This window comes from Glycine soja, chromosome 14 (genome assembly GCF_004193775.1).
Source record: "Glycine soja cultivar W05 chromosome 14, ASM419377v2, whole genome shotgun sequence".
NCBI classification, from domain to species: domain Eukaryota; kingdom Viridiplantae; phylum Streptophyta; class Magnoliopsida; order Fabales; family Fabaceae; genus Glycine; species Glycine soja.
The window spans coordinates 10,364,646-10,380,532 of NC_041015.1; the positions used below are offsets into that span (position 1 = coordinate 10,364,646).

General features: G+C 26.8%; 1 protein-coding gene across 1 annotated transcript; it reads right to left on the minus strand.

Annotated features, from left to right (window-relative positions):
* Window positions 1–10,008: 10,008 nt before the first annotated feature.
* On the minus strand, window positions 10,009–14,453 carry LOC114383456 (probable folate-biopterin transporter 6). The gene is made up of 5 exons (XM_028343137.1): window positions 14,114–14,453; window positions 13,380–13,808; window positions 12,506–12,607; window positions 11,090–11,260; window positions 10,009–10,828 (listed from the first exon to the last, which is right to left on the minus strand). The coding sequence occupies exons 1-5, from the start codon at window positions 14,384–14,386 to the stop codon at window positions 10,232–10,234; spliced, it is 1,572 nt and encodes a 523-aa protein (XP_028198938.1). The 5' UTR covers window positions 14,387–14,453; the 3' UTR covers window positions 10,009–10,231.
* Between the last annotated feature and the right edge of the window lie 1,434 nt (window positions 14,454–15,887).

Genomic DNA, 15,887 nt, shown 5'->3' on the forward strand with positions numbered 1-15,887 from the left:
CCTACGAGAATGGATATGGAATTATTCTTTCCGCGTCGGAACCGTGGATCATAATAATCCTTTTTTTTTTACCGCACTTTTTTGTATTGCTAGTTTTGGTCTGGAGTTTACCATCATATACTAATTTAATTTATTAGTGTGGAATAAGACCTATTTATTACTTGTAGAATTACTTGAGTTTTATTCTTTATTTTAGCATTCTTATATATGAATTTTATGAAATTTTATCTAATGATAAAGAGAGATAATCATCCTACCACTAGAATTAATTAGCATGTGATTGTTATAATTTAAGTTCAAACTTCAAGCATAATTGTCTCTCACTGAAAATAACCCTATAACTGATTAGGATGGTGTGAATTAATTAATAGCACCATATTGTTATAGCTTATTATTTGCTTAATATTGTATTGATAGAAAATAGTATTTTCGAAATTGGTGATTAATTTTTGTTAAGATAAGTATTTTTTTTAATATAATTTATTATATACCCAAAGGCTAACCAAGATTCATACCTGAACCATTTAATTAATAAACATAAATTACTATCATTTATATCAACCCTTATTAATTTGTTATAGCTTAATTAGTAATTTCAAATTTAAATCTCAAATAGAATTATCTTTCATGGAAAATACTTATAGTCTAAATAAAAACAAAAACAAGTGTGTCATGAATATTAGTGATAATGATGATTTTGAAAAAAAAATTAAAAGACAAATTTATTACTATCAATTAAATTAATTATAATCATTTTTCTTAATCTTATTGAATTAGGTCATTAATCATATAAAAAGGAAAAAAAATATTTATAACAAAGCTTAAGCACACCCGGATGCCTATATCCTATCACTACCACAATAGTCTAATTAACATAAAAGAAAGTTAGTAAGTAAGAATGAAAAAAATAGAAAAAAAAATGTTCACAATAATGAAATGCAATGCAGAAACCTAATTTGATACACATTAAACAGAAAGAACATACAGAATGCAAGAAAGAATAATGTACATTTGGGATACGATTACAAAGCTAATAATTATAACTAAATATTTAGATGATAAAAATATATATGTGGGATAAAAAACACAAGATGAAAAATGTTAGAAGCATAGTAAAAGAAACTCATAGCGCAAAATAAGAAAGAACAATAATAACAAAAGCTTACAATCTTGTGGAAACTAAAAAAGTATATGAGAAAGTAAATATAAATCAAATAGAGGAAAGTAAAAAAGTCAAGAAAAATTTTCACTTTTAGACAAAATATATTAATAAAAAATTATTAAAAAAACTTAGAAAATTAAGAAAAGATGGCCAAAAAAAATTATATGTAATATTATAAAAGTTTAAAAATCTTGGAGGATCGTGGTCCCATAGCCCCCGCGCTCCCTCCGTAGCCTCTACATCCATAAGAGTCTTTGATTTGCTAGTTATATATTTTCCGTCACCAAGTATATTTACTAATAAACTACTTCAAGGTTTTACATAAATACTAGTTTTACACAAGATAAACAATATGTTGTGTAATTTTAGGTTGATTTTGTGTTAAATAATATTTTTTTGCTCTTGATTATAAGTAAAAAAAACATATTTTTTTAATTATTAAGAAAATTAGTTAACTTCATTAAATTGTATCATTTTCAATTAAAAAATATTTTTTTTCCTAAACTATCATTCATTGAAACTTCATAATCAATCATAATAAAAGCTTTTGACCTTATGAAGGATATTTTTAAAATGATCTCATTAAACTCACGATTTACTTATATTTGAGAAAAAAAAAAGAGATTATATTGCTTATATTCAAGAACCAATGAGTTATAATTATATAACAAACAAAATTTTATTGAAACTTTTTTATTGAATAATTATTTGTTCTGATATATAATAAGTAAGACATTAAATAAATAACTCAATCTAATAAAAATAAGATAACATGTGTTAGGGTTAACAAAACAATTATTATTATTATTATTATAAATTGTTGTAAATGTTTGTAAATTGTTGAAAAAAAAATACAATTCTTCAATTATTTATCACATGTCCCAAACACTTGATAAAGAAAATAAAGATAAAATAATTCAATATTGTATTAGAAATATACATGTAAAAATTGGATAATAATATTAACAATATATAACCTAATGTATAATTAATATATGATTTTATATATATAAAAAATTGATCAACTATATTTTGAATTGTAAAAAAATAAAAATAAAAACTTAGTGATATGTTTATGATAACAAAAATGCTACAATTATGAACATATGAATTTTTATATTTTTGTTTTATACTTTGTTAAAATTTCATATTTGTTTTGAAAATTTACTAAGGACGAAAAAATCACATATATAATATAAAAGTCGTATACAACCAGTTTTTGAAAATCACATTCAATACATAAATAAAATTCACAGATAATGTGAAGAATAAACTTATTAATAAATATTTTTATATCATTTTCACTATATTATTTTTTTCTTTCCATTACATTAAAAATTTTATTTCTATTTCTCTTTTTTTATGTCTCATTTTTTATACAAAAAGTCGTTTGATAAATATAATTTTTTTAAGTTAAAAAAATAGTAGAAGTCAACAACCTTAATAATATAATTAAAATTCTTCAAAGACAACATCCACACTTACTATCATTTCGGTAGTTAGGTGGTGTTCTTTTTCTATAATCCATAATTTAGATACTTTAAAATATTAAAATAGAAAAAGAGAAACTAAATGCGTGAATATAAAATTTACATATAGATATTTGCACAAGAAAAATTAACAAGATAAAAATATAGCACATCATTCATATAAATATATAACTTGTTCTCTTGAACCAAAAATTAAAAAATAATAATAAAAGGAAATTAATAGCATAAATGAATATTTGTGTTTTTTAAATGTATCAAATTACATGACGATGTTATATTTTTAAAGTTGTCCATAATGACTTATTTCTAATATTAATTAATGAAAATGTAATTTGGACAATGATTGTGAAAGGTTGTATAACGTGAAAAAATATATGGTAATAGGAAGTTATTCTCTTTTTATTAAATGCTACAATTTAAATTAAATGACGGAAATAAGAATCAACCTATAAAAATAAATCCTATTAAAAAATTTATTGTTAATATAATTAATATTGATGTTCTGTTGATCAATTTTCTCCTATAATTAATACCATTAATTAATAATTAATTTATATGATGACATTTTTACAAAATTCTCTAATTATTTATTTATTTATATTTTAACAATTAGAATAAAATATTTTGAAATAATTAAATAGATACATCAAATTTAATTACATTGTCTAAACACGTAACAAACAAGATCAACACATATCTAATTAAATTAAAATTGTGACAGTAAGAAATTATTCTCTTATTGCTTTTAAAAATTGAGATTTCAATCTATATAAACTTAATAAAAATATAACAAAATTAATTATATTGCCTAAATAAATTTGATGTATTTCTCACACACTTTGTTATAATAACTTTTAATTTAAATTATGTCAATACGTGATGATATAATATTATCTAATCATATATTTCAAACAACTTGAATGAATACATAATATGTAAACAAAATAATATTACCGAATCATATATTTTTCACATTAAAATATACAAATTTTGAATTAATTTATTTGTTAAAATAATTTTTGAAAATAATAAATAAACTAACGGTTATGAAAATATTTGAATATGAATTAAACACTTAAATTACCTTAAATAATATTTAATCATACCTTAATAAGACTTAATTATGAATTAAATACTACAATTTAAATTAAATGATACAAATAAGAAGCAAAGTTTTGTAAAAATAAATCCTATGAAAAATCTTATTATTAATACATTTAATATTAATGTTATGATGATTAATTTTCTCTTGTGATTAATACCATTAATTAATTCCATTAGTTAATATTTTATTTATACGATTTAATTTTTACAACACTCTCTAATTATTTATTTTATTTTTTAACAATTAGAATAAAGTCTGTTAAAAGGATTAAATAAATATATCAAATTTATTGCATATGAAATTTGATCAAATTTCAAGTGTATTTAGAAATGAAAATAAATTATATAAATATATCAAATTTATTGAATCTTGTTATTTTTAAAACATCATCAAAATGCACAATAATACATGCACAATGATGAATTGAAAGACACAAAATTATACAAACAATATAACAATTCCATAATCATCCAAATTAACCTCCAATCTAAAAGTATTGTCTTTCCTCAAGACATTTGTAATTCACAATTTGGTCTATTATTCGGAGGATGTAGTCTCTACAACGTCCCTTTCCAACGTACATCACAAATAAAAACTCGATATTCATCCTTCACAACAATGATAGATATAGTTTTTCAATACTTCATAATTTGCATAATCATATTTCTAGACAAATTTTACAACAATAAAATTAAAAAAGATTAATTATAATATATATATATATATATATATATATATATATATATATATATATATATATATATATATATATATATATATATATATAAAAGAAGATTTCACATAAACATAAAACATTACCATATATTATTCATGGTTGCGTTAGCCTAGTTCAAATGTATATAACCCATGATTTTATCTTTTCAATTTTCATTTTATGGTGGGTGTGATCGTAGAATTATTCTGACAAATGGTTAATATTATTGGATATGGTAGTCCTTAAAGTTAGATAATCAACCTCAATCAAATCTAAATCTTTTTCACCAACATAATTGAACTTTATCCATGCACCACGTAAATTATAACACTTTAAAAAATTAAACAATACATAAAATAATCATTGGACAGAAATTTCAACAAAATAATTTTAATATTTGTTATATATTTGGTTTTAAAAACAACTTTGGTTGGAATGTCACTTTTCAATGGTTGATAAAAATGATTAGGAAGTTAAGCATACTCCTTTGGCAACAAAAAATAAATTAATAGTTAGAACAGAAAAGAAATATATTATAACATGATTGAAGTAACAAAATTAAAAAATAAAATTATTTACAAAATACTCACATATTACATATTTAGGAGGCACATATAAGTAAAATTTAGTATATTTTTTTCCTTCAAAAAATGCTCCTACAATTATTATAGTATTATTTATATTTTAAAATCAATTAGATGAAAAGAAAATCATCATTACTGTTTGAAAATAAGACGTATAAATGGGCATTAATTGTAGATATCTCAATTTTTAATTACTCATGTTTTATATACTGTAAAAAAAAGTTATTATTATTATTATTACTCATTGAAAAATATTTTAATTAACTAATTATATTAAGTTGAAAATAAGTATAATATAATATATTCAATAAAAAAATAAAAGTATATATAATAGACCATGTTTATTTTACAATATTTATATATGTATAGCATTTAAAATTAAAATAAAAGGAAATAATAAACATTAAATACATTTTTTAAAAAACTAATTATCTTTAAGAAAAAATAAAATTATATTATTATTAGCATATTTATTGTTATTGTTGTTATTATTATTATTATATTTTTTAATATTTAAATTAAATGAAATATAAAAGCATAGTTTACTTAATTAAAACGTCTTATTTTAAGTATCTATAATAGTATTTAAGATTTGAATAAAATTAAATCAAATTACTATAACATCTAAATTATATCACAAAATTTGTAAAAAAAATAGAAATTTATTTAAAATATTTTCATAAAATTATTTTTAAATATGTGCATAAACTCTATAATAAAGAGCATTAATTTGAATAAAAATCAAAGTAGAACTATTCAATCTACTTTTTGACATAATAGATTTCAAATAGGAGTTTAACATTTTCAATTTGGATATACTTCTTTTAGTAGATGCAACAATAAACTTCTATAAGTTGTACATGCAAAGCAATTAAATGCCTTCAAAACATTGAATATCATAAAGTTTAATTTTGATTCAATTGTTAAAATTTTTCTATTGACTTTTAATTCTTCAAATAAGATTTATCATGATTTAGAGAACTTATAGTTTTATTTTTTTATGCCCCTAATTTATTTCTTTTTATATTTTGCAACTCAATTGAACAAAAACAATTCTTCAAACTTACATTGACATTACTACATTATAATATTATAGAAAAATTTTATTTTAATATTTATATAGATGTAATAAAAAAAAAATTGGTGCCCCTATAAAAATGGGACCCTAGGCGGTTGCCCACCTTGCCCATGCTCAAGGCCACCATTGTTAGAGACAAATCTAGAATTTTTGGATGTCAATCTTTATTTGATTCAGTGAGACTTTCCTAAAGATCACTGAAACCAACACCAACACTATAAAAAGAACCAATCTTGACTCTTTTAGATTCATTCTTAGCAATCAATAGAGATGTTGTGAAGAAAAACACTTGGTTAATGCCATCGCAAGGTGGGGTCAAGGGTTGCATGTCATGTGCACCATTATAAAAGAATGTCCTAGCTTGGAAGGAAAGGTTTGACATGTATGAATGTGAATACAGATAAAAGGGTGCCCTAGCTTAGAAGGGAACATTTGTGGGTCTATACCCAAAAACATTCACATCTTGCTTCTTCTTTTTATACTCAAGAGGATTTGCTCTTTCTTGTGAGCATTTTGATGTCCCCAAGAGCTTGATAATTATGGAACTTCCTATTATAGAATACACATAGGATGAGCTGATTCTTTTCTTCCACATTCTCGATCTTAAGCTACACTGATACTCTTATTGACGTATTTGAGAACCTAAGATAAAAAGATGAAAATATTTGTAAAGAGATAGGTTTGTGTTTGCTTTTGTGAAAAGGGGATGGGTATTAATTACGAGATAAGTGAGCATTGTGGCTACCTTAAAAGGAAAATATATGTGGTCAAATCGCCTCATGGACTAGGTCAACAAGTCAATATTTTCTTTTAATTTCATTACCATGTCGAGCATGAAACAATTTGCCAACACATATTTTCCTTCTATGCAAGTCACAATGCTTACTCTTCTCTTAATAAATACACTTTTCTTCCTTTCACAAAAACACCGCATACCTTTGTCTTTCCATACATTTTTAATCTTGTTTATCTTAGGCTCTTAACAATGTTAAGAAGTGTATCCATTGGTGGTCTTGAGGGAAAAAAGTTACACTGAAGAGGAAAACTCCACTTTGAGTGAAGGCCGTGGAGGACTTACTTAAGATGTTACTATCACTTAAACATGGGGAAAACACCACCATGAATGAGCCCTCCATGTTCACATCTTCACCAAAACTTGTCTATCCCTCCAATGATCAAGTGCAAGAAGAGAACCTGTGTTCCTGCACATTTTGCAACAAGAAGTTATGCAATTCTCAAGCTCTCGGTGGGCACCAAAATGCTCACAAGAATGAGCAAATCCTCTTGAAGATGAACAAATTAAAGATAAAGAGATGAAAGCTTTTGGGTTTAGAACCACAAATGTTCCCATACAAGCTAGGGCACCCTTTTATCCTTATTCACATTCATACATGTCAAACCTTCGCTTATAAGCTAGCACACCCTTCTTAATGGTGCACACATGCACTCGATGGCACCACTTGGCTATGGCATTGCACACAACATAACTTTTGCATGACATCTTTGTGGAACTTGAACCCTAAAATTGTTCCTTCACGTGCTAAGAATGAATCTAAAAATCATGTTAGTGGTTCTTCTTCACCAAAATCTAAAAATCATGTTAGTGGTTCTTCTTCTCCTCTTGGTGTTGGTTTTGGTGATTTTAAGTAAGTCCAAGTGTGTCAACTAAGCATTCACCTAAAAAAGTTTTATATTTGTCTCACAAACTTTGAAATTTATCATGCACATTAATCTTGACACATAATGTTGTCTATTTTTCAGTTTCATTGTAGTAAACAAATAATAATAAATCATATCGATAATAATAAAATTAAAATAAAATATATTACTTTTAATTTTTTTTTTAAAAAGATACAAAGATAACACGTGAAGTTTGTTAATAATTAATGGACATAAAACTTAAAAACCAAAGATCACAATTGATTAAATACTTCACAAAACAAAAATTGAACCGCAAATAAGTTTTAAAAATATTATATTTCAATAATATATTTAAATTAAATGTTTAATTTTTTTTATTAATGCTATAATAATTAAAATGTTACACATTTGAAATATTACAACATATTTCATTACAATAACATATTTCAAATATAAGTGTTAATATTTTTATTAGTCTAGGAATATGAAATAAACAATCAAGGTCACACCTTTTCCATAAATGATTAAATAAAAAATTTTGAAGACTTTTTCAATGGTTGAAATTAATTTGCATTAAACAATTTAATGTTGAAAATAAATGCATTATTTATAATAATGAAGATATTTTCAGTAACTCACTAAATAAATTGTAGATTACCGCAAATATTTGAAAAACACATTAATTATTGAAAATGAAATACATTAATTACAATAATGAAAAATTTTCAATGATTCAATAAACAATATTATTTAGATTGAAAAAAAAAAGTATTCTTTCTGGAGAGTTAGATGATCTTTCTAAACAAGCTTGGTAGGTAATATGAATGAAGCAACTGCAAAGGCTCTATACTTAGAACTGAAGAACAATTTGAAAAAAAATGATTTTAAATCTTTGTGCATTGACCCCAAATGTAGATATAGGTATTTTAAGAATACATCTTCTTAAAGACCAATGGTTAATGATGGCTATGAAGGGCAGCTTTGCTACAATATTTATTTTATTTTACTTTAATCGATAAAAATACTATATTTATTTTTTGGAATTTTATATCATTATTTAAAAATAAAATTTATAAATATAATAAATGAATCAACTTATTCTCACATTTTTAATTATTAATTACAAAAATGAAACTCAATAAAAAAACAAAATAGATTTTGAGCGTTCAATGCAAAAGAAATTAGTCAGATAAACGCAATATAAAATTAGATAGGAAATAGAACAACAATAAAAAGACTCTTTGAATAATTTTTTTAATAAACACTTATAAGAGAAAAATAAGAAAATAACAAATTAAATTTATTCCATAAATTTAAAATATTTGTAGTATACCAATTTCAAGAGGTTATTTGAAAGAATAACCTTTGTAATATACATAAAATAAGGGTTGTTCTAGTGTTCTTAATCAATAATATTTGAAGAAGAGGTTATTTGAAAGAATAACAAGAAAATGCTTTGTAGTTTGTAGTATATCATTATAATTGGAAAAAATCGTGTGAATATGTTGGTGCTTATCACCGGACTTATTGACCAAAATGGGTTTAAAAAAAAAAAACTATTTACTAATTTGGTGAAGTTTTAAACATTTACCTAAAATTGATTGTTTTTACCACTTAGAAAACATAGTCACCCTAAATGATATTTTATGTTCATTTTTTTATCCTATATTAGGAGTGTTTTGTTTGTCATACTCTTTTACATTAGTTATATCTACCATTGAGGTAAAAAAGTACACAATTGATAGGTGAATTGTTTTAAAACTACACAAAATCAATAAATAATTTTCTATTTTACCCATTTTGGTCAACAAGTCCTTACCATGGCGTTAAGAATATGCAGGTTGGTCCTGGGATTTTTTGCATCCAAGACCGTCATCCCCTCCCCCTAAATTTTCTCTAAAAGAAAATCAAGAAAATTTTGAATAAAAATCAAAGTAAAATTATTTAATCTTGTGACATAATAGAACGCAAATAAGATTTTATCATTTTCAATTTTGATATATTTCTTTTAGTAGATACAACAATAAACTTTTATAAGTTCCACATGCATCAAGAAAACAATTAAATATCTTTAAAACATTGAATATCATAATGCTTGATTTTGATTTAATTGTTAAAATCTTTCTACTGACTTTTAATACTTCAAATAAGAATTATCATGTTTTAGAAATTTTATAATTTTTTTATGCTCCTAATTTATTTCTCTTTACATTTTGCAACTTAACAAAATGAGTTCTTCAAGCCCACATTGACATTGCTACACTATAACATTATAGAATAATTTTATTTTAATATTTATATAAACGTAATAAAAAGAATCCCTATAAAAATGAGACCCTTGGACAGTCGTCCACCGTGCCCGTGCTCATGCCACTGCAGAATATGCATCTAAAAATCTCGCATATAGGTTAATTGCATAGTGAGGTTGACGTGTGTATAATTGCAACAAATTTTATCTAAACTTCAGTCTTGCCATTGATGGGGACAAGCTCCAAAGTCTCTTCTTCATCTACCTTATCACTCGTGTTCTTTCCTGAAACCTCAAAAGGAAGCAGTTCCTCATATTGATCAGTCTTAGGGACAAGAAAAACCAAAGCAAGTGTAGCAAACCTAAGCATGTCCCTTATAAGAACAGCCAACCAAAGGTTTGTAAAGTCAGTTCTAGTGATGTGAAGGACACGAAGAAGCACCCCTCCACCCCATCTGGATAAGAGGGCACCAATGCTATCAATGCACATTAACAGAGCAAAAAAGGTTCCCTCAATGCCTAAAGGGCACAACTGGGTGCTGAGTACCATCATGGGCATCCACCTGATTTTGCTTGTGATTCTTGTGGCACTTTCTTCAATGACAACAAAGAAGTAGTCAGGGATTCCAATGACCAAATTCCAACGGAGGATGAAGATCAGGTCCAATACACCAGATATGCCATATAGGAGTTGTGCATAGAATACTAGGTCTCTAAATGGGTAGTCTTTTAGTGCCTTGTGGTAGATTAGAACCCCTATCAATGAAGCCACTGCACCTATTGCATAGATCACCCCCACAAACTCCTGCATGTAGAGAAAGAAAAATAAGTTATGGTGTGTTGAGAAAATGAGTTAATTTATATGCACTACCTATTTTACTCTAAATCAATCAATCGATCAGAAAAAATCAGTATAAGCATGAATTTTAAAGTAATTAACTAGTTATTCTAAAACTTAATAAACTTATCATAGAAGACAATTTGTGAATAGATGACAAAGATCTTTACATTGTTCGTGCATGAACTATTTACTCGTAGTAACTTGTGAACAAAATATGAGGGGTACCTGAGAGAATGCAGGACCGGCTTTTGGATCTGTATACCAGTAAAAATGGCCTTCGTGAGTGGTTACATTCAAAGCCAGGGCAAGGAACATGTAAAGAGAAGGCTTCCATACATGAGGATACAACATTGTTTGGTACATGCTTCTAATCTTCATTCCTACACTCTCCACTGCCTGCGATATTTTGTGTTTAGTTAGATCATCTACCTAACATAAAGAGGTAAGTCTTTCCAAATAGGAAAATTAGTAGTATGTGTCAATTATTTCTAAAATTTCTTTGATATAAGATTAACCATTAGTTATTACTCATTAGTATTACGATCATAATGCTTTTGGCTAATTGATTAGCATACTAAAAAAAATTAAGACGGGACATGCAAAAGAGAAGATAAAACGATAAAAATAATAGATCAAAGTAAGAAAAGTACACACAAGTCACAAGGAAAATATAGATGAAGAAATGGATACATAGAATGATTAAATTTTAAGAGTATAATCCAAGGGGCGCAGGAACCTTGGGCCCCACCTGGATCCACCAGTATACGGGTTAAGAATCAGTCTTTGATTTGATGAATCAATACAAATTATTTTTTTTATACATAATACAAATGAATTTGAGATACTTTTTTGAACCTAAAGATGATAATATATTTTTTTTAAAAGAATCAAGTAGTATAATTAGATTGTCCAACGTAAGCATCCAACTTTGAACAACAAATTAAAAATTAGTTTGGTAGTCATCAACTCTAGAATACTAATTGTTAATTGTAAAATGTTTTGGAAGGATACAAAAGGACATGACCGTAAAACCACATCCGCCAATGACAAAGACCTTTATTTTTTCTATATGTTGAAAACGTTGACGTCTGACTCGTGAGTGATGTGCATGTTTTAAAATATATATTATCACAGTTTAACTAGTAAAGAAAAAGAACACGAGACCATGTAGTACTAAAAATAGAAGTTGATTTATGAGCGAAGAGCACACGACTAAGATGATAAAATGGTCTTTATCATAATCAAAGTAATGTAAATTTCTACCTTTGAAGATCTAAAGATCCTTGATTTTCTTTTCTGAATGATGTACTAATGAATTTTCTTCCTGCAGTCTCATTTATATATATATCCTAATATCCCGAAGTTATAACAATTCTAATAACCAAACAATTCTGACAATCAATAACGAACTAATTAACACTACTTATCTAACATTGACACTACAACTAACACCAATAATTGTATATTAAAAAAAAAAATATATATATATATATATATATATATATATATATTATGATCAGATTGAAATATTTTTAGCTCAAAACATGTATTAATGATAATAATTTCGGAAGAAAAATTATACTATTAATTAGCATAAAGTCAACAAAAGGGGCAATAAAACGGAACAAACAGTTGTCTAACCTGCTTCTTTTCAATATGCGACCCACTTGTTCTGTTTTCATAAATCACAAAACCCAGCACAATTGTCAAAGCCGGAGAAAGCGCCATAAGACCCAACGACTCCTACAAAATAGTGAAAATACACAAATAAACATATTTATCATCCAAATCCATTTAAAATGATTGATCATAATTATGTACTTAAAAAATGTTAGCAATACTCTCTTTTCAACGTATTCAAGTTCACTAAAATTCACAAAATCCAATAGAGTAAACTGCAAATAAATTTTACATTAGTAATTTTTAAATAATTAAAAAGTGTTAAAAAAATTGTAATTGTTATTTCTGTCTTTACAAATACAACATACTAATAATCCATGAATAAACAGTATCAGGAATTTTTTTTATATCATCATTCAATTATCATATATGTTAATTTTTATAATAAACATCTTAAAATTTATATTAATGATAATTTTTAATTAGTTAACCGTAAAAAAATACACATAAAAACAAAAATCTTACAAGATTTAAAAAAATTGAATACTGTATAAAGTAAATTAAAAAAATTATACTATTAACCAATTAAAAATGAGTTTAATGGAACAAGAAAACATCATTTATTGTCAACTTAAAATTTGTTACTACTTTGTTTATAAACAAATATTAGTTTTAAATATGATTTTATTATAAGAAATAAATAACTAGTTAGTGCATTTTAATTAAAATTTTTAGAATATTTAAAAAATCAATAACATTTAATTATAATAACACTTCACAATTAGATCAAATCTATTCCAATTAACTAGATTCAATTTAGAAACCATGGAACCGAAGAATTCTTGAGAATTATGCACAAAATCAGAAAAAATTCTTGAAATCTTTCGTCACGTACCTGGGGTCCAAGGCGGTGCACGAAGAACCCGCTCGCGAGGTATCCGACGAGCGCGCCGGCGCCGGAGCAGAACCCGCAGAGGCTCTGCAGGTCCGGTGCGAGCTCCCTCACCTCGATGCTGTTCCTCGCAATGCACGCGTCAATCGTCACATCCGCGATCGCGAGCGATGCCGAAACGCCGACGAAGCACATCAGCGCGGCGACGGCGGCGAGGTTCCCGGCGAAAGCAATAACCGCGGCGGAGACGGCGCCTATCACGCCGGAGATAATAAAATACGGTCGGCGGCGGTAGCCGCGGACGGGGAATGCGTCGGTGAGGATTCCCCAGAGAGGCTTGAGGACCCACGGGATGAAGTAGAAGCCGACGTAGAGCTGCACTGTGGAGGGTTGGATTTTTTGCACGTCTTTCCAGTAATAGTCTGCCACTACCTATGAAAGAAATCGTGAGTTCGAATCTTCATTGATAAAAGCTAACTAATCTTAATTAAGAAAGATAGTGAGTTTCAATCTTTGCTAATAAAAATTAATAATCATTCATCAATAAAAGAAAGATAACAAAAGAAGAGATAGTTGGTTCAAATCTTAGGTGCAAAAACTAACCAAACCATTAACATTTACCGATAACTACTTATACTGAACGGAGAGATAATCAAAGGAAAAGATTGTTGGTTCAAATATCCGCAAACAAAAATTAACAATTAATATTTGTTCAGTAAAAAACAGTGTGTGGCTACCTTGAAGAGTGAGCCAGAGAAGCCTTGGCCTATGCCGTAGATTAGGAACACGCCGATTACGAAGGTTGGGTTTAGCTGTGACGAGAGCTTTTGAATCCATTGAAATGGTTCCGTTAGGAGGGTGAGAAGGGTTTTGCTGGTTTTCTTCTTGGTTGTGACGGTGGCGTTCTCGTTCTCACCCATTGTGTCCGTTTCATGGGGATGGGAGGGAACTGGGTTTTGAGATGGGAGATTTGGGTTGACTTTAACAGTGTGTAAGAAGATATTCGTCATGTGTGATTCGGTGTGGAATGGAGCGTTGAATGTGGCCCTGGGTTGGGTCAAAATTATGCAACATCTTATTATTTAATCTAAAAGACTTGTTAGATTATAATAAATGTATGGAGAAGTGGTTCATCCAAATAATATTTGGTTCCATCTTCATTAACGCTTTATATTCGAATTTTATGAATGAGAAAAAAAATATAAAAAGAAAGATTTTATTAACGATGGATGTTCTTCGATAAAAATTAATTATTAGTAAAATTAGTAAATATTTTTTTTATTAATGTTACGATGAGAAAAAAAATTATACCTAACCTATAACGCATGTACCAATGAATTGTTGTTCTGAGTAATCACATCTTGGTCTCTTTCAATAAGTTCTCAAAAAAAATATGATTGAAATTTTTTTTTTTATTAAAAATATTATTTTCAAACAAAAATTAATCATCGAAAAAAACTAATAAATACTTCAACTTAATATCTTGATGAAAAAAAAATATATACCAGATTTGAGATGGTTTGAGCATAACAAGATAAGTTTGAATGCCTTAAGTAAAAAAATTTCAAAATTTTTAGATAAAAATAATGTAATTCGAAGAAAAATTATTTACTAAAAAAGATCATTCAAGTTTCACCAGAAATTAATAAAGTGATATTGAGTGAATATTTTACACGAATGATATAATAAAAAGAAACTTGTTGGCCTTTGAGGCAGGGCACGTTGGTGTGGTGTAGATTCATGTTCTTCCCTTCCCTGGCTGCTGTGCTTTTCATACTTGTAAAATTAATTGATATGATTGAGAAATTTAATGGACCAAGCAAGATTGAGTTGAGTCTCTACTATTAAAAACCTACAAGTTGAAAGAAAGTGAGCAGTTGTTCTTGTCTCAGCAAAATAAATAAATAAAAATATCTATTCTCTTATTAGGGAAATATAAGAGTGCTAGGATATTGGAAAATCCGTCAACAAGTAAATTTTTAAGTAATTTCAAATTACCTTGAATCCAAAATATTAGGTGTCCAGGTTATTCTTATTTATGTGTTTAACTTGTCCGTTTTTATATAATTTCTTCACTCACTTATTAGCTTAACAAAATTTTCTTTCTGTGTAAATTTCTTTTATATGGTATATTTCCTTTCCTGCGTATGTCTTACTGATTAACTTGTACTTTTATTAACATTAATTATCATCAGTTGAACACATTGTCTGGCTTCTACATTACCAAGAATATTTAGCTCTAATACCACTTGCACTAAGTGATGAATGTTTTCATTTTATAAGTAAATGATATTGGAGACTTCGTAAAGATTGAGAGAAGATATCGACATACTGATCCTTGCAACAAACAGAGGAAGCTTTGATGATTCTCAAGAGGATCTTTCTTCTAAGTCAACTTTTATATGTTTTATCTTGTCATGAAAAATTTAATTGACTTAGAATTTCCAAGCCATGTAGGATATACTATGATAAAATAGTAGCAGCATTTATGGATAAAAAAATCTGTTGTTA

Bases quoted from the DNA above. Each gene is read 5' to 3' on its own strand.
- LOC114383456 (XM_028343137.1), bottom strand. From the start codon at position 14,386: ATGACGAATATCTTCTTACACACTGTTAAAGTCAACCCAAATCTCCCA. The intron at 13,809-14,113 runs GTAGCCACACAC...TTTCTTTCATAG, and splicing joins TCTCTGGCTCACTCTTCAAG to GTAGTGGCAGACTATTACTG. The intron at 10,829-11,089 runs GTACCCCTCATA...CTCTACATGCAG, and splicing joins CCGGTCCTGCATTCTCTCAG to GAGTTTGTGGGGGTGATCTA.